The 25,445-nt window shown below is 36.7% G+C and overlaps 3 protein-coding genes across 4 annotated transcripts in view; 1 reads left to right on the forward strand and 2 right to left on the reverse strand.

Moving 5' to 3' along the window:
* LOC128208165 (WD repeat-containing protein 81-like) overlaps positions 1 to 3,551 on the reverse strand; it is a 31,016-nt gene extending 27,465 nt beyond the window's left edge. For both annotated transcript variants that reach the window (XM_052911581.1, XM_052911580.1), the window contains exons 1-5: positions 3,335 to 3,551; positions 2,359 to 2,537; positions 1,993 to 2,149; positions 580 to 1,860; positions 250 to 420 (exon numbers count right to left, since the gene is read on the reverse strand). In XM_052911581.1, the coding sequence (XP_052767541.1) occupies positions 250 to 420; positions 580 to 1,860; positions 1,993 to 2,149; positions 2,359 to 2,537; positions 3,335 to 3,421 (1,875 nt within the window). In that variant the 5' untranslated portion in view covers positions 3,422 to 3,551. The remainder of the gene's footprint in view (positions 1 to 249; positions 421 to 579; positions 1,861 to 1,992; positions 2,150 to 2,358; positions 2,538 to 3,334) is intronic.
* A 2,238-nt stretch (positions 3,552 to 5,789) lies between these two features.
* LOC128207449 (uncharacterized) lies at positions 5,790 to 8,295 on the reverse strand. Its single transcript, XM_052910374.1, has 2 exons — positions 8,058 to 8,295; positions 5,790 to 7,301 (listed from the first exon to the last, which is right to left on the reverse strand). Exons 1-2 carry the CDS (start codon positions 8,091 to 8,093, stop codon positions 6,492 to 6,494), a joined length of 846 nt encoding a protein of 281 aa, XP_052766334.1. The 5' UTR covers positions 8,094 to 8,295; the 3' UTR covers positions 5,790 to 6,491.
* A 3,529-nt stretch (positions 8,296 to 11,824) lies between these two features.
* On the forward strand, positions 11,825 to 24,242 carry LOC128207883 (aplysianin-A-like). Its single transcript, XM_052911064.1, has 8 exons — positions 11,825 to 11,918; positions 12,112 to 12,309; positions 12,512 to 12,602; positions 12,633 to 12,707; positions 21,813 to 21,917; positions 22,139 to 22,366; positions 22,616 to 22,727; positions 23,568 to 24,242. The coding sequence occupies exons 1-8, from the start codon at positions 11,825 to 11,827 to the stop codon at positions 24,240 to 24,242; spliced, it is 1,578 nt and encodes a 525-aa protein (XP_052767024.1).
* Positions 24,243 to 25,445: the final 1,203 nt, after the last annotated feature.

Below are 25,445 nucleotides of genomic sequence, written 5' to 3' on the forward strand. Positions count from 1 at the left end.
TACAATAATGGAGAAAATTGCTGTGTTTGAGAAACTTGAACTCCCATGTTTGGCAGAAAAACTTCCAAAAGTGATGGCAAGGAACTTTCACTTTAAAATTCTTAACGGAAACCTGCTCTTATATAAACAATTTCTTAATAACAATTTAAATGCTCTACATGTCAATACAACACCCTATATGCAATATGCCCAGATATTTTGCTATGTTGCAATTATTTAGTATATTTTATCATTTTAACCCTTTCTTACCTGAGGTTTGCGTACCCTGATGGGGAGGAGTGAGAGTGTGTGTGTAAAGGGAAGCCTGTGGGGGTGGGGCTGGGGGAACATCTGCACCACACCATGGTTTTGGACCGTTCGGTGACCATCAACTAGGTGCAGGTACACATTCTTACACTTGATGGCGGAGTAGCCACTCAGCTGCATGAAGAATAGAATGGACACATTTATTCACGTAAATATGGTTTGGTATTAACAAAATACACTGTACCAACCCAATACTTTAATTATTTACACAGGGAGTATCGCTTCTCATATCAATTCAATGTATTAGTTTTCTACCTTTCAAGAAACTTTTACCTTGAAGCCAAATGTAGTGTCAATCCAGTGGTGCAGGTCACATGAGACCTGTTCACTCTCAAGCATGGCGAGATGTCGCTCCACGAACTCAGGGGCAGATGAGCACCAGCTGGGCAGCTCCAGGTCAGGGAGATCTTCATGGATGGAGGTAAATATAGTAGGATCTGTGAAGAACTCTGGGATACACTCATCTGGAGTCCATTGGTACATTCTCTCAATGCTGGAAGGGTACTCATTTGGCACCCATTTAGTTCTAACATATGTGCAGAGTAAATGTTTAGGTGTTCTTCTTGCCTTATACAAATAATAAGTGATGTCAGAGAGAACATCAGACACATGATGTGGGATGTGTTCACTGTCCCCTCCAATCTCTCCCATGGCTTCAAAGGTGAAGTCAAGTTGACTGTCACCTTTATTTAACCTAAACTTTGACATAGTCAAGTCTCTTAGTCCAGAATGGGTAGAGGTGAAGTCCATGACCCAGGGTATTACAGGATGGTGGTTTGGATCTCCTAGCCTACGACCAGCAAGATAGTTCAGGTACATCAGATATCGGAAATTGCTCATTTTATAATGGACCCACTGCTCAGTAATGGATGCCAAGTTGTCAAGGCTGAGGTTTATAACCTGGAACTCGTCCATTACATCCAGAGCATCCATCATGAAGTTCTCTTTATCACTGAGTCTGGATAATTTTCTCTCTAATCTTACTTCACTGTCACATTCACTCATACTACCTGACTGAATTAGGCCTTCAACAGAACTCACATTCAACTCCTCAGTATAGTTTGATTCCAGATCATTGCTTTGGGTATCCTTTCCAATATTTATAACAGAACTAGAGTATTCTACCTGATTCTTGACTGACACATCCTTAAATAAACCAGGAATGCTTGGGTATGTACAATACACCCACAGTTTCTCATCAATTCTTACATTATCCAACAATAAATCCCCCACTGATAAGCCAATCCTATGGAATGATTGCATGGCCTGCAGTATCTGGTAGAGCACAAACAGACATTTTGCATGTGAACTTTCAAACACAGCTGGGCTGTAGGCCACTATGTCCCATAAAGAGTATGCAATGTAAGGTTGGATGATATAGAATGTCGACATTGTCTCTATCACAGCAAAGGTTGGAATGGCATTGTTACCAAACATTTTGTCATGGTAACAAGTGTGGTTGCTAGGTAACTCATCAATTTGGTGGTTGTCTGGCAGAGTTATATACACTTCTGGCTTCAGTCTTTGCAAGTAGCTCCGCAGTACATTGCTGAACTGTACAAAAGAAAACCATCTCATGAAACATACAGTAAAGAGAATTTCACATTTTGAACATATATATATAAATACAACAAATCATTTTTGAAGAGTTTACCACATATAACTGGGGCAAAATGATGTTTATACCTTATCCTGCATATGGTGGACAGTGTCCATTGGTTGTGTTGTGTAATGCATATGTGCAGCTGACCAAAGATTACTGAAATTTTCCCGTGCTGTCTGAGCTAGATGCTCCGTGCATGTGGTTACGCGGCTTGTGTTGCATAGAGGACCATTTCGTAAGCTGTAATGATAAATATTTCATAACAATTTTACACACAAAAATTGATACATACATCATTCACAAATTTACCTTTGAATCTTTGTTCACGACAATATGGTTGATTACATACGGGTCAGCTCAGAAGTACACATTCCCAACTACAAGTGTCTTTTTTGTTTTAAGATAAATACATGGAGTTGTTGTTATTTAACTTTTCATTATGATCTTACAGTTTGCATGGTTGATCAAACTTCTGCACGATCTTCACACTAATTCTTTTCCAGTATTTTGGCAGCGTTTGGTGAGAGGGAGCAAGAAACAGACTTGCATCATCACGCCCGATCAACGCTGCTTTTGGACACTCCTGCAAAGTCTTTTGATGCAAACTCTTCAGCCAATCCTCATGCACCTGCAGTTTTAACATGATCATACCTTAACGACATGGAACGGCTATTTAGAAACAACTTATAACTGACCTGAATGCTACAAATTAATCATGCTATCAAAATAATATCTCTAAGGCTAAGATTAGTTTTTCGTGTCATTTTTTTAGGGTATAATTAGATTCGTCTGACTCCCAACAGCAATATTCAAGTTAGAACAAAATTCATTGAAACTTGACCTTTGATCAGATAAAAATTGTTTAGGTTTTTAAACATTGCTTTATTTGAATGTGTCGCGTTCCAGACAAAGCTAAATCACATGAAAAAAATAAGGACTTCAAAATCATAATATTCAGAGTAACAAAATAAGGTTGGAAATGACTGATGCTATTAAAGAATGAAGAAAAAGTAGTAAGGTAAACTTCTACATAAAAAGTAGTAGGGCTTAATATCGACTGAAATAATCGATATGAAATTTGTATTAATACGAAATTAGTAATATCTGATATTTCCCAGTAATAAAATGGATAAAAAACGCATAAAAAATGTATTAATATATTATATATATATATATATAAGGTAAAAACATCTGACGATCAACAATATTTCTTTCTATTCTTATTGTTGACATTGTGTAAAATTCACTCATTCTCTGACTTTTCAACCTCTTAGTCACTTAATCATATTTTCCTTGGTAAATCCAGGAATACTTCTGTACCATGAAATGTATCCAAACTTGAGTACTTCACCCCCCGTAATCAGAATGTCGAGAGGAATACTTCTGACAAAATAAAAGTAGAAAACAGTGACATATCATTATTACCAGACATATATATCTCGACAGGGAAACACATTTCTGATGGTGTTTTGGAATAAATAGAACATCTCGAAGCGAACCATCATGTGCCATTTTACACTGGTATCTTCATATGTCAAAGAATGTTTGATGACATTTCAACTATATCGAAACGGGAACGTATTGCTGAAACACCTGGAAACTTTTAGAATGGGGGAGGAAATTTAATTACAAATGATGAAACTCAAAATAAGGGAAGTCACTCTGCTAAATTATTTTAAGTCAGAACGTCTCTATATCAAACGGCCAATTAACGAAATGATATCATTGCCTGGAAAATGTAAAAGGCGGGAGAAAGGAGGATTCCGCCACCTCAGGCCACTATAGCTGTCATTTTTGTGTGAAATAACGACGACAGGACAGTATTCCGAAAATAAAATTCGATTGATATTACAAAGCTTGACTGTAGAAACTAATTAAATAGTACAATTTTTCTTTACTGGGGTAATAGGAGGTTGTCACCCGCACTTTGCACACACACGTCACATTTCGTTTTTCGGGCTAGGTTTACATTAATGTGCTCATTTGTTGTCCTTACCTTGTTTATTACATTTATTTGATAACTCATATAATTTGTATTAATCTATTTTGAATACTATAAAAATATATATTTAAGTGTGTACTTTTAATGATGTTTGTTCTTTAATAAAGGCTTTTATGCTTTGTACTTATTACTTGAAACCAATATATAATCGACTTACTCCCAGTTATAACGGATAAAAGTGTATATTTTCAATGTTCGACAATTTGATATTGTGCTCTTTAATGTAATGGAAACATAAAAAGAATATATGCTACCCAGACACAATCATTTTCCTCACCTTTTAAATCACGTATCGTAACAAATGTGTTGTCTTCTTTAAACTTGACACTTTTTCTAATATTTTTGTGTAGTTTTCGGGTAAACATAATACATTGGACATTTCATTTAAATCACTGATATATATTCAAATTTGTTGTATAGTTAACACCTTCAAGGAACATAAAAGGGTATTTTTTTCTACTGAATTCAACGGTACTGATAAATACACATGTACGTTTTAAGGTCAATTTAAATCTAAGAGGAATGGTGGATCGAGAATTTATAGGTATCAATTTAAGGTTAAATTAAGGTGATTATATAGTTCATTCGCCATCTTGGGTGGGGCTCTAGTACCCGAGCTGTAGACAGTATTTTTCTGCGCCTATATCATATCGCATTTGTTTCGGGTCTTCCGATCCGAAGAATTTTCCTTTCCCACTCATTCCTCCCTCACACAACCATTCGTTTGGTTTATTTGAGTTTATCAAGGTCTGCCCGCGCCCATTGGCTGCATTATGGCTTGACCTCGCCATCACGTCATCACGAATCAAATTGTTTTTAAATGCCATTATATATTTTTAATATAATTTTATAGTGTAAAGTTATAATAATAATAATAATAATAATAATAATAATAATAATAATAATAATAATAATAATAATAATAATAATAATAACAATAATACTCCATTTATAACATTGAAAAATGCCCCGCTATGATATAGCGCTGTAAATTGCTACATAATTGACCAAGGCTGTTTTTTTTAAAACAATTTTAGAAAACTCGTGTTTTAAATTCCGTATTGAATGACACGAATGTGATAATCTATTTATATCATCACTACTTTTGTGCAAATAAAAAAATAGGACGTTGTTTCATGATGGCGCCGTCATTTATGATATAAACCCGTTTTATTATACACTTTCAGGTGGTTTCTAGAGTTTTACATATGAGAATTTTTTTGTATATCACTGTTTTGAATGTTTAGCCCCGCTCTCGAAATCAAACGTCAGTGCGCACATGGTCGGGGCACAATTCCAACGACGTCATATTCGAAATGACGTTACGTTCGCATACGAAGTTTCGTGCTTTTCTGAAAACTTTCATTTTATTTCACTTATAGGCATATAATAAACAGAAACATTGTTAGTTTCAGTATAAGATCGCAGGCTATCGGCGAAATATTTATTGCGATGAAACAAACAATCATCTTCTCCTACTTTTCCATTTTCAATCCTTCACGTGTTTACCGTTTCCATTTTCATTTCCCCTCCAAACGTTCCTGTTCTTTTTCGAAATTTTCTCTTACTCCGAAGGCGGCGCCAAACCTTTTCCTAGGGTTAACATTGAACCATTCATTCTCAAGTCCGACAGGTGTTTGGCTACTACATTGGTGTTCGCAATGCTCGCTAAGTTGTAACATTTAAACTGACAGGTGTCATAATGTCACAATGATGGTTATCGAAAAGATGTTTGACACATATCTTTCAATCATAAATGAAATAGTTCAATTGACATTTAATGTACTTAAATTGTATTTTGAGCTCATTTTGTATTATTATACAGCGAACTGTTTCTTAAAACCACGCACTTCATGCATACTGGAAAACACAATAAGATTTAAACAAAAACGTATTTATTTTCAACCAAAAAAACAAAAACAATATAAAGGATAATAACAATACGTCATTAGCAATTACATTCACGTACTGGAACAATTCATTACCATCAATCAAAATCTACACTGTACGCACATACATGCTCAAGATACTAAATAGCATCTCAAGTAAAACGTTAGTGTAAACATTGCATAAAGCTAGATGTATAATTATCCCGGCTGTCATGTTAATGAGGGACCATGGACGAAATGTTAATTATGTGGACAATGTCGATGGCCGGAAAACGCCTGTTATCGGCCCAGTATGACAATCACCAGGGTCAAGCTTCGCCATAAACGCACTGAGAAACTTGTACAAAGGCAGAGTTACTGACATAGTAACCCAATTATATGAATTACTAAGGACATGTACTTGAATATGTCCAACAACAACCCATTGAGATCAGTCTCTATTTGTAACTGAAAGTTATTACTGATAATAAACCGTAGCCCTAGCATTCAGTGTAAAATATCGTAAGTAGTAAACAAGGAATATATATCTATTCGACAATCAATTAAATGATAGGATAGCTTGATAAAACAAGACAACAGAAACGTGTGTCAGTAATATTGTCATTGTTTATATGTCGAAATAATTTAATCGCACGTACTATTTCATGTAAGATAATGATTTATGACACAGAACATACTTTCATAATCAATTTTATTTCTTTTCTGAATCTGACAAAGACGTGTTTGAAGAAGACTTGGGTAATGTCTGCAAATCCTTCCAGATTTCGTTGTTTGCCGGGATACCCATGAACAAGTCTGAGGTCTTGCCTGTCACTGAGAGCGGGTGTAGGGTTTTTACTGTGAAGTTCTTGTAGTCCACATCTTCAACTGTTTTGGTGACCTTTTTCCGTTTAAGACAGAACACAGATGCTATGAGTATAATGCAGAAGCATGCGGTGCCGCCTGCCGTTGAGATGACGATGATCATGTTTCTTGACAACCCAGTCTGTTTATCAACCGCCTTCGTCCGATGGTGAGTTTCAATTGCACTGACCGGGCGAGGTGTCTTTGACTCGAGCCAATTTCGAAATTTATCTGGAGGAAATTCTTCGGGGTTGGCATGATCAATACTGACTGAGGTCTCGGTTTCTGTGGGCTTCTGCGTTCTACCAGGCTCGATACTGTTCAACCATTTCGCAAACTCCTCTGGCGGCATAGTGTCAGGACTGATTTCGTTTGTGTTTTTAATAATCGCATCAGGGTATTGTTGAGTTGCTGATGCCTCTGTTGCAGAGTTGTCAGAACTACTTGCTTGGGTCATACTCTGCTCGGTAGTATAATCATCCGAAAAAGTTACGAACTCTTCAATCAAACCGATGTTCCTTTGTTGATCTGGAGACATTCCTTGACCGTACAGGAAGTTCCATATGCCACCCGTGGCCGGGGCAATGATTCCGCCATCTGTGGTGCCGCTTTCAATTTTGTCCGTTGGTTGAGCGAGCGCTGAGGCTACCAGTGACACCTGATGAGAAAAAAAACGTCATGTAAATTGGGCATACACGAGCTGGGTTTTTTTACACTAAAGCTGCACTCTAACAGATTGACCGTTTTATCAACTTTATTTTTTTTTCTTGGATGAGCCAAATTTTGCGTAAATGTCTGGAAACCAGCGATATAAGACTGGTGATAAAATGTCAGATGGCAGTTTTAAATATTAACGCTTAAAAATTGATGTTTGATGGAAAAAGGCGTTACTAACGCGTAAAGAAAATGTAATTTTCGGAAATTTACTATACGATTGAGATATGTTCTATTGTGAGATACCTTATATGAATAATTTTAAAGCAATGATGTCGAAATCAGCTGACTCTGAGACAACATTTGAAACAATATGTGAAGTCGGTCAATCTGTGAGACTGCAGCTTTAACGTTAATAATATAACATTCCAATCATATCGAACATGAGACACAATTATAAACGTTATGCTAGTTATATGTATAAAACGTCCTAAAAGTGACTGTACAAACACACCCAAGATAAATTGATGAAAATAAATTGAAAAGATGAATGGTAATATTTCCAAACCTTAAAATTTGTATGCCTTTAAAATGTTTTATTGAAATAAATATTGTTTAAACTAAACATAAAAACATGGTATTTTGTAAAGTATCGTTATTATCACTATGAAAAACATCAACGCCTATTCTAATTGTTTTTGGTTTTTTTACGATTCATTTGTGCTACAATGTAGATAAAACACGAACCATTAATACTTACTGATAAGAAATAGGCCCATCCATATTTAATTTTCATTCTTCGCTTATTCCGAAATATGTTCTTTTATATAGATATAAATCGACTATAACTTAAAACTGTTTATGAAAATTAGATATCCTAACAAACTTTCACAATATTTCCCCGTTTATAAAGTTACACCAATTCGTTGCTGTCTGTTTCGTTTCTTTTGTTATATACTGGTGAACTATTTTTCCTTTACATCATAAGAGGACTTTCCACACCTACATATATGTGTTTATATTCAACGTAAAAGGAAGTTATTAACCAATGAGTGAAGGAGATACCGTTTCTAAATATAGCGAATGATCAAAGTTGACAGACACGCGCTATTGCTCACTGTCAACATTCTAAAACGTCTACTATGTCTGAACTATTAACTGTTTAATAATTACAGCTATGTAATTAGTAATTAAAAATCAAGACATGTTCATGTATGGGCTATATGCTTGATAACTGCTCACAATGACATGACATGACATGTTTATCAAATGCCTAATTATTTACAAACACGTAACAATGAAATAAATGATTGACATATTTGTCAATCATTTATTTGATTGTTACGTGTTAAATTTAAGGTATTCCAAAGATTCACAAGTGATTCACACATGTGTACTAGATTCTTTAAAACGTCGTTTAAATTATCAATATAACTTACAAAAAGGTTACATGTATAAAATACGTTTGCTCTTATGTATTTAAATTAATATTTGTATATTTTGAGTGTGTGGAGGATGCGATGGAAACTACAGGGAACCCATCAGTCTACATGGTAACGGGATTGGCCAGATCAGTGTCCATTTATAACTTGCTAAAATAATTTCGGTGGATTTCCTTATCAGACAGAAGGGAAATACAAAAGCTAATTTTAGTTTATAAGGAGAAAAACAATGGTTTACCGTCATATTTAGTTATTTAGTCAATCTTTCTTACACACTGTTCCAAACGCTAATAATAATTCATACTGGTTAGTGGTTAAGATATTCTTATAATTACCCGTCAATACCCCCGAAGGACATACTATATATTTTCATAATAGCTGTTTTTTCAAGTGTAAATTTAAAAAAGGGATATCGGCGACAACCTTTTTTTTTCCTGCTCTTTTTTGTGGTTGCATGCATGCATTTAAAATACGTTTTATCAACTAAATTCAACTAAACTTATTTTAATACAATTAGTTTACTGCAAGATGTTCTAAACGTAGCAGTTTATATCAAAGTGATTATTTATTGCTTTTTTAAATATTATTCTGACAAAACGGCGAGGGTCGCTTACATACGTTGTCGTAGAAACTAGTGGCCTTAACCTTTTGTATAAATAAACGCTGAAATATCTGCATACGAATGTGTTTAACGTAAACTATTCTATATGCAATGAAATATTATTAAATCAAAAATTATAAATTTTAACTAAGGTCAAACAAACAGTTACCTAGTAAAACCGTAACAAGACAACGACTCATTAAACATAATTTAACTTGGGGTAGCCGAGGCCGTGTCACGTCCGATAAAAACTAAGAATTCACTGGGCATTGATTAAATCACTCAACCTCACACTCGTCTCCAACATTTATCAATACTCATCGCAGCCAGCATTAACTTGAAGGCAATGGAGCATACATTCAACTAAAATTTAACTTCAAGAACTCATTGACCAGATACAGACGTGCACTTGAAATGAAATCGAGTTGGAACAATAGTGCTGACTACTCCGAGGACACGTTGCAATCGTATACGTTGACAGACACGCCCACTTTTGAATACATGACGTGATTGCATCTTACGTTAACATGTAAAGGTCCTGTATGTTTTAGTAGTGTAAATTTATCGAATTGTATCCAACTGATTTTTCTCCCACCCCAGATAAGTTGATCCAAAAATTTGGCCATGCTGTTAATCCTTATCTTGCCCACGGTTAAAGATAACAAAGTACCCGCATGTAACTACTTTTTTCACTACTCAGAAAGAGTTCCAGCCATTTTTTTAAAAACTATTTTGTTTATCTGAAGTGGGCGATAAAGCATCTACAATGGCCACTTGTGCGAAGATGGGTTCAGCCATATCATCGCGCAGGGTGTTCTGTAGGAACTCGGTAAACCTCGCTTCCGCTTATACTCTTAACCTTTAAAACTAGCGGTTCCAGGGATAGGCCTCTGCAATCGCCCAAGTTTACTTTTTTTCAATATACGAGACAATAAGTAACAAATACACCTAAAAGGCACCATTTCGGACTAGAAATAGTTAAATATTTCCTTGGGGAGTACCTGCAAATTCCCCCCCCCCCTTAACTCCCCTGCCAACACTTTACACCAAATAAAGGAGGGGCACAAGTCAAAAGGTTGCGCCCCTAAGTTACGCACCCTTTAACGTCGAATACTGGATCCGCTCCTGTTTTAGACATTTTTTTACCCCCCCCCCCCGGAAACAAAAGTATATTCTAAATTTAGCGCGCAAAACGTTTCTACGAAATTTGCATACAGTGACTTTTTAAAGGCTTGTTTTAACAGTGGAAACTTATCAAAGTGTATGTATATCCAAATAAATTCTCTTAAAACTTTTGACGTTCTTTAACCCACAGCTTATAACAAAATGCATTTATCGTAATTACAAACATGCAACAAAACCAGAGAGTATTCTTAATTTAGCGCCCACGTATCTACCTCATTAGCATATAGCGAATGACAAGTTGAGTTAGAGATTACGTTGAACATTCCCTTATATTTCTGTTTAGTAAAGCATGTTTTAGCACACATTATATGATATTGTAATATAGTTATATAATTTCTTTTATTTTCTCTAAATTATTTTACCCTAAAACATCGTTGACCTTAAAATAAAGCTTATGTTGCTTCATTAAGGCCTGGCCGATTGTGGTTGTTTAATATTGGAAATAAAATCTTACTCTTTGATATGATTTGTGCTGTTTAATTATTTCATTATACTCGTATTGTAAAAGATTATATAAAGGTGAGTTTTGACGTTGAAAACCGTTTGTTTTAATGCTGTTTTATTCTGTTGTTTTCGACCATTTTAGAAATGGAGTCGAGGACTTTCTGTTATAAAAAAGTATGTCTATTTGACTAAAATCGGTAATTCCTATTTTTTTAAAAGAAATCAACAAGAAAGCTTCAAAACATAGACATAAAAGGGTAAGACAGATCAGGGTTTTGTCATAAAAAACATCAAGAAAAAGCTTTGGCAATGAGAGGAAGAAACAAACCACTGCTATATGAGCTTTATTGTCTCTTTCTTTTGACATGAAAACGTGTTTCTTAAAATACAGACCAAAGGCTGTGTGTTGTTTGGGTTATCTGAGAGACAAAATATTTCAATATTCGTTAAATTTTATATATATCTTATTTATAGTACTTCATAAATATATACATTTATATTCAGATACTGTCCGCATGGCTGAGTTGTTAAACGAGATGAGTACACTTCAAATCAATAGTTTTAGATGATTATCTTTCAGACATCTATAGATGTCAACACATAGTTTGGTAACTGGCAAATCAGTACCAGGAATACATTAAGTTGTACCAAGCTTGCTGTTTTGAAATGTTCAATTTTTGTGTTGATGCTCTTGCTGCCAAGTTGACGAACTAAACAAATACGTTAGCTACAAATACGTAAGCTACTTTCTGGTAGTGTCGGTGTGTGCAGGAGTAATAGCTGCTCTTTTTATTGGTAAAAAATATCAAGACACCCAGAGTAAACCTGTGGAAAATCGCGGTTTAAGTTTCAAATATGGCGTTTAAAGGAAAGCATTGCCGCCATGAGTTGGCTTGCATCATCATCTTTGACCTCCTGTTGATCTCTGTGACTGGATTTGTCCTGGACGGTACGAGAGAGGAAGACCTGACTTCAAATATGCTGAAGATGATGTTATAACATAAAATGCGCATCTTGGATGGCATTTTGTTTATTACACAGTAAAGAAGATCTGTATGATACTTGTTTGGTCTTTCGGCTCTCATCGTATACAACGGTACTTTTTTAAGAAGCCTTATTTAGTGTTTTAAATCATGTTTCAGATCAAACTTGCGAAGATGTTGCCATCATTGGCGCTGGAATCAGTGGGTCTTATGCTGCCTGGCGGCTCCGGGACCGCAATCTCAGCGTCTCCGTGTACGAATATTCAAACAGGGTCGGAGGTCGGTTCCGGACCATTCGGTTTCCGAATTCACCCGATATCAACGTGGAACTAGGTGCCATGAGGTTTTTTCCAGCAGGTACGCCTTTCATCCCCTTTGAAACTTGTTTCATTTTATCTTTAAAAAAAACAAACTAATTTTGCGTTAACATATATTATACTATTATCAGTTTCGAATACAAAGGTTGAACTTTGAAAAACTCTGATTAAATGTTAAATGTAGAGTCAACATTGGACACAACTGATTGCTAATATTAGCTCCATTTCTATTACTGTATCAGCCCATCAACTTCTTATATCTACGATACAAGACCTTGGTCTAGCGGCGGTTGATTTCAAGCCGGGATTTGGCGTCGAAGGGGATGATATTATGTAGATGCGGGGTCAACATTTTCATTCTGGTGACATCAAAAAGGGTCATATACCTTACAATTTGCATGAAAACGAGAGAAACCTGGACCTGCAACATTTCCGGTGGTAAGTGAACAGGCATGCCATGTTTGATACCCATTTTCAACCTGAACTAAAGGCCAAGCCAAATGTCTGAATACAATGTACGAAAAGCTAGTACATTGGTACCAATGACATAAAAATCAAAATACAAAGACTGACACTACGAAATATAGCATACATCAACTAGCTTTCAAAAATCCAACAATACAAATTTTGACGCAAGACATCAAATACGCGGCTGAATAAGTTCAAGTGTAAAAGGCATATTGTTTTATCATAATTCGAATTAGGGTAAACATAAGTTTAAACGTTTCTGATGGAAAAAGGCAGGGATAGAATGAATTGATATACCCCTGTAAAACATACTATATCAAGTCAGAAACTTGATTAAATAATAAAAATGCACCCCTGTGGCGAAGAATAATTAAACAACTACTCTACGACACATTGATAACAGAACAACTTTTAATTTTAACATTTTTATTTTACCACTTTTTCTTTTTCCACAAGCAGTTTACACTTTTAACAATTACTCCGTTTTAATACTCCGTTATAACTTTCAATAACACATTTCATGTTAATACACCTTTCACTTTTTAGCTCCTCCAATAATATAACATTCAGCCTATTTATACTAAGCTAAGTTCCCGCCAATATGGCTTAGAACAAAAGAAGCATAAAAAGCATGAAACACGTGGCATACCTTATGTAAGTATTTTCCCGCCAATATCTGAACGGAGCATGCTTACATAAAGTTATTTGCCGCCAAAAGTAAAGGAGAATGAAACAGTTTACTGACAAAGGAGTTTAAAGACTTATGTATCAATATCAACCAATCAAATGTTGACACATATGTAATCCAAGGCTAATCGTGCTTGCACGTGTTAGACTTAGAGCACTTATGCAATAACTTTGTGGCCCTGGAAGGGATATTAACAAATGAATAATGTTATTTGTATAATGCAAGATGTCAGCTATTACAAATAAGATTTCAATATAATGATAATATTTGTAGTAAATATAACTACTACAACAGTCTTTAAAACTCGTACATATATTTCAACAATTATCATATTCCAAAATCGTGAAGTTTCACGACACTCCCCACTTATTAACGGTTAGATATGTTCATTACTCATGAACTAAGGTAACTGTAATGTCACAAAAATATGAAATCAGTTTATCTTAACTGAGAAAAAATAAAGCAAATAGTTTATGAGTTTACCTTAACAGTATATAATGTTTCAGTTTAATTATTCTCCACCCACGAGTCATGTACTATAAAGTCCTCTGTGGAAATGATTTCCTCATTTCGATAAACATAGGTACGTTCATACCTAAATGTTACATACTGTGTCACTCGAGATATTTCAGAATCGGGTCTGGCGACTATATCATCATCACTGATATAAACAACACTGTCAACATCACTGTTAACTATACTTTTTGTATCACGAACACTGTCGACATCGTCAGGAATAACATCCTCACTTTCATGAACTTCACAACTTTCGGCAGCTACACTTATATCATCAATCTCACCGATTTCACTTAACTCTGCAGAAATACTTACTTCACTACACTCACCAATTTCACTTATGTCTGCTGAAACACTAACTTCATCATGTATATCACTAAAATGAGCGTCTACACTGCTCACATCACTATACACAACATCACGTAATCCACAAGATACACTTTTACTGTTAGCATTTACATCACTGCTGCTACCACTGCTGCTGCTGACGTTGCTGACGTCATCACAACCGTTACTGATGACGTCATCTCTGTTGGTACTGCTGCAACTGCTTACGGAATCACTGCTGCTACTGCTACTACTGCTTACGGAATCACTACTGCCACTGCTACTACTGCTTACGGAATCACTGCTGCTACTGCTTTCAACGTCATTCATAGTCAGCAAGTCTAAAATCGAGTCGTCCTCACTCACATCATCATAATAACTTGCTGTAGCTTTATCATCATTGCCCCTTTTCGCCAACAAAGCCCGGCGTCTTGCAACGTTGCTGCCAAAACCATGGACTCGTTGTAGATGGGAATATAAATAACTCCTTCTTTTAAATGTCACTTTACATTTGTCAACTAAACAGTTCCATAGTTCTATGTCTGAGTGTTTTTCTTCAATGTGTCTTTTTAAGTTTCTTTTATATTTGTAACTCCTGTTACAAATGTCACAAATGCAGTTCACCATTTTTACAACTCAAAAACACACGTCTTCTCTCAGTAAACTCTGGTTACGAAATGACACTACACACGTGGATTTGCTAATCCTTGCTGCACGAGAAAAGCGAAATAAAAGATACGATAATCCTTTGCTCCGTCGGTGATAAACCGTGTAGTGTGTAGCACGTGGTCACAACACAGCTATTTAACTCTTTTAACCCTTTGCGGCGCTAAATTGTTATTTAATTACAGAAGTTAATACGTTTGGAGAATACAGTACTGATATTTAACATTTTATTTCAGACAGCATTCACAGCATACTTCCACACATTACACTAAAGTTTTTATCTTCCGCTTTGCAGCCTCCGCAGCTAGCCTAACAGGTCGTTTTGTACACTGTTTGGTTATCTTGTCTCTTTGCTCCGGTGGCCTATCTGTGGTGGCCTATCTGTACCCGGTGTCTGCTTGAATATGTCGTTGCACTCAACTGGATACAGCAAATTCAAAGATCTACCTAGAACTTTCTTTGACGATAACTGAACTTTTGCTGATCTGATTTCATTGTCTCTACTATGAACAAGTTCTTGTACTCTTCCATTTTTCCAACTACCTCTTGGTGTGTTGTCTTTTATTAACACTGTATCTCCTATTCTGGGTACATTGTGTGATACAACCCTCCCCGCCTTAAGAAACGTCTGGGTCCTCTCACGAAGACTACATAGATACTCATCTCTCCAAATTCTCCAAAAGTCATCTAGTAGCTTCTGACCTTTTTTTCCATATATTCAACAATCTTTCACAAGAACTGTCATAAGGACTATAGTCTGTATCATCACTTTCAACACTTATTTCTGGTATTCCTGTTTTAGGATTAGGTGTTAAAAATGACTGGGGGTAAGAGTGATATTTGAGCTCAGGTCATCTGTGATGTACACAAGTGGTCGGGAACTCACGACTGATTCTATTTCTTTTAACAAAGTTTGCAATTGAATTGTAGTGAGCAACTTTCGTCCAAGAGACAAGTCGCTCATAAAAACCACCCATCCAAGGTGCTAGTTCTACAATGAAGTGCCAATTTATTCCTGAAGATGATGAATACGATTGAACTTCACTGCTGTTTGTCACATTCTTCCATATTTCATCGAGTGTTTTATTTGCAAGTTTGAATTGATTAGCGTTATCACTAAGAATTTCACTTGGAACACCACGTTGAGACACAAATCGTTTGAGAGCAAGAAGAAATTCTTCTATTGTCATATCTTGCACTAATTCCAAGTGAATAGCTCTTGTCACCATGCACGAAAAAAGACACACCCACACTTTCTTTGATCCTTCAGGAGCTTTCACGTACAGTGGTCCAAGATAGTCTACACCTGTTCTGGCAAAAGCATTTGACTCTTGAACTCTGGATGCAGGTAAAGGTGCCATTTTTGGCATTCTGTACGGTCCACCTTCATGTCGTCGACATACTTGACACAAACGTAAAACTAACTTTACTGTAGCACGACCATGTGGTATCCAATACTTGTACCTAAGTTTTGCAAGTGTCTGTGACACACCAGAATGTAATATATTTCTGTGTGTTTTTTCAATGATAAGTTGTGTGAACCGTTCTCTTGGTGGTAATAGAATAGGTCGTCTTGCTCCTTCTTCTAAATTTGAATTTTCCAGTCTGCCTGTACATCGAAGGAGGTCATCACCATCTACATACAACCCTAGTTGTCTTTCCAAGTTAGTTGCTTTGTTAGTCTTGAGGCCGTGTAGTTCTTTGGAATAAACTTTCCTCTGAACATAGTTTGTCCAAATCAATTCTGCCTCTTTGATATCATCACTGTTTAGATCAGAATCAACTTCTTTCCTCCTCAGTTTTCTGATGAATTTGTTAACATATGCTGTAACACGTAATAGTTTGGTAAGTGAGGAATATCTTTCACAATCCATTTCAAATGGAGCACAAATTTTCTTTTCACTATGACTGTCAGAACTCTGACTATTTTCTCGAGAACTTTCCTCTACTAAACAACTTTCCTCACACATCACTGTTGGGTTTTTACCTGACAATGACTGCTGACCAGTTATCCATGTGTTTGATGGGTCTCTCAGCCATGTTGGTCCATTCCACCATAGTTGATTCTCAGATAGCATGGCTGTAGTAGAACCTCTCGTTGCTATGTCAGCAGGGTTTTCCTTTGTGTTTATATAACTGATCTCTATGTCTTTGTTAACTTTAATTTCATCAACTCGGTTCTTCACAAAAACCGATAACTTTTTATTACTGTTCAACCAACCAAGTACAACTTGTGAGTCACTCCACAAATAATCTTTTGATATTTCCATATTGAGTTGTTCTTTCACAAACTTCAGACATCTTACTCCGATCAACACAGCCATTAGTTCAAGCTTAGGTATAGTCATCTCTTTGACCGGAGCAAGTCTTGTCTTTGCAAATAACAGATCTGTTCTTGATTCTTGTTGACCCTCTTGATGAAGGTACACAGCTGCCGCTTATGAAGATTTTGAAGCGTCACAGAAACACAAGAGACTGCAAGACATATTCTTTTGATCACTGTTTGCAAGGCACCGATTAACTTTGCACTTTGGAATGTCTTTCAACTCTGAATCTATTTCACTCCAACACTGTCTCACTTTTTCATCATCGATTGAATCATCCCAGTCAAACCCTCTAGACCACAATTCTTGAAGAAGCACTTTCCCTTGTAACACAACAGGAGAAAATAACCCCATAGGGTCAAACACAGACGCTACTCTTTTCAATATGTTGCGATTGGTTGTGGGACAATCGTCGTCCATGACCTTTGGTTCTTTCACAGAAATTTTGTCAGATTTGTGATCCCAGATGTGACCGAGAACCTTCATTTCCTTTGGCTCTGCGAGATCGGCTGTTGGAATGCACTTATTGACTTCTTCACTGTTAGTAAGCCATTCGCGTAAATTCATGGACGCATCATTGAAAATTGACTTTGCTGTTTTGTATAGATCAATAGCCTCTTTGTCACTGTTTGCTCCGGTAACAATGTTGTCAACATATATGTCACCTTTCAATTTCTGTGACACGTCTGACTCATATGAATCCAGATGGTTTTCCACAGTAGCACCTAACAAGAAAGGACTCGATATCACACCAAACGGTACTCTGCAGAAACGAAACACTTGTAGATTCTCAGATGTGACTTCTGGTTTTTGAACATCTTTTATCCAAAAGAATCGGGTAACATCTCTTTGGCTAGTCTGCAATCCCACTTGTAAAAATGCCTTTTCAATGTCAGATACCATTGCGACTTTGTGTAGACGAAATCTCATCAAAAGTCCACACAAATCATGAAGTAGAACAGGTCCTCTGTATAAACAATCGTTGAGGCTGTTGCTGTCTTTGGTAAGTTTTGCCGAAGCATCAAAAACGACTCTAACCTTTGTACTAGTTCTGTGTAGGTTGACAACAGCATGATGGGGTAAGTAGTGCTGAAGACCATCTGATTCGGCTTCCTCAACTTTCTCGATAATGCCTTTCTGAAATTGATCTTGGATGACAGAGTTATACTTCTGTAAAAAGTCTGGTTTTCCTTTCAGTTTCTTCACACATGATTTCAGTCGACCATATGCTAGCTCTCGGTTCTTCGGGAGTTCTTGAATTTCATTTTTCCATGGCCAAGTGACCTGATAGCGTCCATCCTGGAATTTGATGTTTTTCTTAAACATTTGCATGGCCATATCATCATCTGAATAATCTGGCTTGTCCTTTACACCAATGGCTTCAATACTCCAGAAATCCTCCAATTCAGGTTTACTTCCAAGAACATTATCGACACATTGAAACACATTGGTTTTTGTGAACGTAGATCCATGTGTTAGAATTAACATATTTGGTACACTGTCGTCTGTTTCTTCAGAGGTGGTACGTCCAGCTAGGATCCAACCAAGTTTTGAACTTAACAAATACAGTCCTGGTGTCACTTCCAACTTCTGAGAAAGTACAATATCCAGGTAATAGTCATTACCCAGAAGAAGTTCCACATTTGCCATTTCACAATTCCTCGGAATAGTATCTGCCAGTTCCACACTGTTCACTAAGTGATCTAAGTCACTCATGGCTTTAATGTTAAGTGTTTTCCTTTGAATGTTACCACTGATCACTGGGACAATGTTTGCTTTGATTTCAATGTACTGTCCATTCTTCAACTTCAAATACAATGTAGTCAACTCTGTTTTGATGTTCTTTGAATGAGTGCTACCAAATGTAACAACTTTTAATTCTTCAGTTTTCTTTGGCTTTAAACCGAGCTTATCTGCTAAAGACTTGGTTATGTAAGTTCGTTGAGAGCCACAGTCTAGAAGAATTCTTGTTTTGACATAATCTGTGTTTGTAAGATCTTTTTTTCACTTCTGTTGTTGCAGTTTGCATGAACACTGTTTCTCCGACAGAAACCATAACATTCTCTCCAGAATTTGTCATGTCCTCTACACAAGCTCCTACCTCTTCAGTAAGATTGACGTTGGTTTTTGTTGAAGCACCTTTTGTAGAGAACTTCTTGAGGCATAGGCTTCTATGATGTTGATTGAATTCACCACAGTACACGCACGCTTTACTTGTTTTACACTCATTGGCCATATATCCAGATTTCAAACATTTGAAGCAACAACCTTTGATTTTTCTCTTTCTCTCGTCTACTGTTCTATATTCTGTGCACTCGTCGCTCCAATGTGACCTTGAACAATATTTACACACATATGGTTTATTTTCAGATTTCACTCTTTGTGCTTTTTCACTAGCAAACAATGACTCAGCTGAACTTTGTTTCATTACTGTGTTGGAATATCGATTCCCACCAGTAGTAGGAGGATAACGGTAAGGTGGTTTAAATCCATTCACATGGCTTAGAGGGTTCACTTTTGTAACACTTTGATACTCTACTTTTTTCTTATCTGCTCTTTCACAAGCAACAACATAGTTTTTCAACTGTTCTCTCAACTTCGTTAGTGTCCATTCAGCCTTTGCTTCTTTGTTGAACTCGAGTTGACGTAGTACTTCCTCCGGCAACTTGGTTCGAATCATAGACACAAACACGTGTTGATTGACATTTTCTCCAAGTACCTCTAAGCTTCTGAGGATTTTTTCTGTGGTGTCTATGAAACTTCTAAGGCTCTCCACCTTATTCAAAGGAGAATGTACGTTCATCAGAGCTTTGTAATGTAAATCTACAATTTCTTGTTGATTTCCGTATCTCTCATGAAGGAGTCTCAATGCAATCTCATAGTTTTCGTTTGACCTTGCCAATCCAGCAACGGCACGTTTTGCTTCACCTCCAAGTTTGGTTTGAAGATAGCTGAATTTCTCCACGTTGGATAAATTAGAATTCTTATGCACGGTGCATTCAAAGACATCCCAAAACTCACGCCACTGTAACTTGTTTCCATAAAACATGTATAATTCTATTTTTGGAAGTTTCACTGAGTTTGGGTTCACTTTCCCTTTACGGTCTAAATTCTTTAAAAGTTCCAGTTGTTGGTCTATTTGTGTACGTATCAGATCTTTCATTGATTCTTGAATATCTACAAGCCTTGTTGCATTTGAAGGTTCATCTTGAGAGGCAGCTCGAACATCACTAGGACACAGGCTTTCATTAAACTGGTCCAGCTCTATTAAACAACCTTCAACTAAGAAATTCAATTGGCAATCTTCATCTAAAGCCTTTTCTAGAAAATCTGCTTCATCTTCATCTAATATCTGAGACAGCTTGTCAACTTGGAGCATTAACTTTTCGGAATATGTTTTCAACAAACATTTTGATTTTTGAATCTGTTTAAGCATGTCAGATAATTCAAATCTACTCACGTCTTGTTTCAGTAAATCCTTTGCGACTCTAAGTTCCTTGTCCAAAGTATTCCTATACCTTGTCCTCACTCCTTTGGTGGATGCAACTGTCGCCATTTTGAAATTACACTGTGTCACAACAAGGCACTACACAAAAACACAACACACTTTTAAAACACTTCTTCTAAACATCCGGTTCGCGGGACCATTTCAATGTGGCGAAGAATAATTAAACAACTACTCTACGACACATTGATAACAGAACAACTTTTAATTTTAACATTTTTATTTTACCACTTTTTCTTTTTCCACAAGCAGTTTACACTTTTAACAATTACTCCGTTTTAATACTCCGTTATAACTTTCAATAACACATTTCATGTTAATACACCTTTCACTTTTTAGCTCCTCCAATAATATAACATTCAGCCTATTTATACTAAGCTAAGTTCCCGCCAATATGGCTTAGAACAAAAGAAGCATAAAAAGCATGAAACACGTGGCATACCTTATGTAAGTATTTTCCCGCCAATATCTGAACGGAGCATGCTTACATAAAGTTATTTGCCGCCAAGAGTAAAGGAGAATGAAACAGTTTACTGACAAAGGAGTTTAAAGACTTATGTATCAATATCAACCAATCAAATGTTGACACATATGTAATCCAAGGCTAATCGTGCTTGCACGTGTTAGACTTAGAGCACTTATGCAATAACTTTGAGGCCCTGGAAAGGATATTAACAAATGAATAATGTTATTTGTATAATGCAAGATGTCAGCTATTACAAATAAGATTTCAATATAATGATAATATTTGTAGTAAATATAACTACTACAACAGTCTTTAAAACTCGTACATATATTTCAACAATTATCATATTCCAAAATCGTGAAGTTTCACGACAACCCCCACCATCGAATTGCAGCCAATAAGTAATTTCGCATTAAATGTATGAGGAACAATTTAGAAGATACGCGGAATATATTCCATACACGTAAAGTCGATATCTAGGTGCGTAATTAAGCTATCAGATAATCTAATTTACCAATGCAGCCGGTGATATGTGCAACGAAAATTATAAAGATATCATTTGTTCGTATATACTTTATTTCAGGGATGCGGTTTTGCACGGGACTGACTTCCCGGCCAACGGAACCTTCAACGATTACGCACTCCTTCACACCCGCACCAAAGATGGACTGGAACTGTATAAACAGAGGTGGGCCTCTCGCGTTCAATGCCCTACACTGTATTTATCCATGATACAAACATGGCTTTGTAATCTTATCAATTGTTTAAAACATAACATTACATAGTATAACATAAGAAATAAACTAAACATTAATGTATAATAAATAACAAGTTTTGCCTGAACACTTGAAAGATCTATATACGCATCTTGGTATTGTTTCATGCTTTGAAAACACTCTTACTACTAAGTGCAAGGGCGGCGTATTTCACGATGGGAATCAGCAAGGAGATGTCCGACTTCATTCGCGATGTGACAGGATTTCGCTTCTTGTTTGGCGACGTCTCCTCCTCAAATGCCGTACCTGCTTTTAATCCTAATGACATTCGAACAGGACCGCGGGTTGTGCAGACCGTCAAAGAGGGTATGGAGGCAGTCCCGCACACTCTTATGGACCGATTTCTCCAAACGAGCCATAGGTACTCGAACATAGTTATTTCTAGATTCAAGCCAGTTCATCAGTGGTGCATATTGCATGAGGGAATGAATTTGTTAAAGACCATCGCCTAGAAATGTAACGTCTTCTATTCAGTCTTTTAATTATATCCAATTATATGTATAGCTTCCTTTCTGAACGGAAAATACAGCTGTCATATTCTTTTGTTTAAAATACGCACAGCAAATCGCAGATCGCTCGTGTTAACATTGATTTATTTATCCTTTTGCAGCCACAAACTTTATCTAAATCGTGAATTAACGGAGGTTATACGTACAGGAGCGACTTACACGCTCAGGTTCAAAGAAACAGTGACCATCAACGGTATAACTACATATGCAAAAGTAAGTATGTCTAAATAATACAAGTGACTGCACAGGCACGAGCCCGGTAGCCAGAAATTTGACTATGAGCTTGTTAAAGACAAAAAGACAAAAGTTAAAAAGAGGCTCAACGAGATGCACACACAAGAAACAACCTAGATATGTAGGAGAATATCCCGCATTATAACGGTCAATGGAAACGTGAGCTCACAAGCGATTAAAGATATTTCACCATTCCGTGGGTGTATATCACGTGATAAATTACGTCATATATGCTACATCTTGCTTAAAATGAAGACTTAAAACAAAGATTACTTTTCTTTTACTACACCATTTTAAATGAATCAGAGGGCAGTCTTTCCCGCCTTCGTTTAATTACTGTAGTTTGATAAGGTGGTTAGTTTCATCAAACACTGCGACAAACCTATTTTCAAAATAATGTTATGATAGTGCTCCGTCAGACGGCCGCATTGTGAAAAGGTTTTTCGAAGTGTTTTAAGAAACTAAACACTCAATCAAACTCTGGTAAAAGACCGAAGGCGGGGCTCCGTAAGCACAGTAGATTGCGCTATGTTTAATATTAAAATGGTGAAGAAATAGTAAAGTTATCTTTGATTAAAGTTGTCATTCGAAACAAAATGTTGCCTTCCGTCGTAGCATTTATGACGCAATTTATCACGTGGTATACACACACTGACATTATACTTGTTCGAATATTTATCGGCGTGAGGAGCATTTTCATTTTTCTTATCAAATGAAAGATGAAAGCAAGAACTAACTATAACGTTAAATATTTTTAATTACAAAATGTATTTCCTTTTGAAATGACCATAGCCATTTACACAATAATTATTTTTTTAGAATTTAAGAATGGTGGAAGTTTGCGCGAAAAGAGTAATATTATCTGTGCCTCAATTAGCATTGTCAAAGGTCACATTTTCTGGACTATCAATATCTCATGACTTGAGCGACAGCATAGAAAACGCCGTGAAAGACGTGCCTGCCTTCAGGATATTCCTAGCGTACGACACACCATGGTGGAGGATGACCAACGTTAAACACGCGGAAACAGATCTCCCCAACAGACAGGTGTACGACTTCGGAACTTCGGCTCAAACGAGTACGTCTGTATTGGCCGCGGCTTACGGAGATATGGACATTGTGAAATTTTGGCGGGAAGTGCAGTCACGTGGGCCTTTTATGAACTGTTTGAACGGAAATGGTACATGCCCCTCGGAAGCAGCGGTAAAGCACGTTACCAACTTCCTGGCAGAAATATTCCAAATTCCATTGGAAAGTATTCCTGCACCGGTAGATGGGGCCATATCTATTTGGGATCAGTTTCCCTTCGGTGGTGGTTGGCACGTTTGGATGCCAGGATATAACTGGGATGATGTATGGAGAGATGTTATTCAACCATCACCAACCGACCACGTGTACTTCGCCACCGGATCGTACGCTCCTGGCGAGACTGATAGCTGGTCAAACAACGCCCTGGAAACTGTCGAACGGGTTCTCAAGTTGTTAAGTATTTAAGTGTGAGGGTATAAACAAAAGAAATACGACGTCGATCTCAGTGGACCTGCATAAATTGTTCAAATGAGATACTTATACAATACACACTTTTGTAACATTTAAATGCACTTGTTCCTTATCTCTCATACTAGTAATATTACTGAGACACGTGCATTTTGATTTCTATATCGTTCTGAAAGGCGGCTACTGCAAACATACCGGTAAATACCATTGCACCTCTATATAGGTTTTCTAGAGAGACGTTTCATCTCTTCGATTGTGTTCGGCTACCCCCATGTACCCGCAATGGGTGAAACAGTTCACCAAGCTATGAGTAAGATCAGAAATACATGTAACGTCAACATAACACTAACACTTACACATTGCTGGAAAGTCACTTTACCCGAGCTAGTTACGTATGATTTACTCCGATAGAGATAAGTAAATAACGCTGCGTCATTAGACATAAAGAGAAAAACGTATAGCAAAAAAAAGTAATAAATATAGTTAATAATATTCTAAAAAAGTTACTGCGCTTGCATCGCCATCAAAACTGCATGCTTAAAACAAAAGATTAATAAAATAAATCTTATAAGATTCAGTCACAAGCTTGCCAAAATATGTATCAGTTAAGATAACACCTTCACCAGACCAAAACAAAATAAGAACAGAAACCACAAACGAAAACAAAACAACACCAAATTCTATCAACACTTGTCCAACTTTTTAAATAAAATAAGTGAGTGGTTATCGCCTTAGCAGGTTTATACTTAATTTTCTATCCATGCAGCAAAACATGGTCAAGATATACAGTGCAGTAAGGGCATTAACCAAGAGAATTTTGTTATTGGCAACACCAATGCGCACGGTCGCCTTGTATAATTTCTCTGGATAGAGAGCAGTTTTCTGTTTCTGATAGTGTCAGTTTCTCTTCCTGGAAAAGATAAAGCGTTTGATAGCCGGTTGCAAATATAACTATGGCCACTCGGGCCGATTCTCCGTCCTTAAACAGTACGGTGTTACTTTAAAAATCAAAGCGCTGATAGCGCTGCATGAACAGGGTTTTATACGGGTTTTCATCATTATGATTCACGACCATGTGTGTATTAATAAGGTGCTGATAAGTTGCACTGTGAATCTAAGAGTCCCCGTGTAAAATAACCACGGACCGCCCCAGGTTTATTGATGCATGGTGGTAAATAAAATATTAATATTTTATTGACA

Source organism: Mya arenaria, chromosome 11 (genome assembly GCF_026914265.1).
Source record: "Mya arenaria isolate MELC-2E11 chromosome 11, ASM2691426v1".
NCBI classification, from domain to species: Eukaryota; Metazoa; Mollusca; class Bivalvia; order Myida; family Myidae; genus Mya; species Mya arenaria.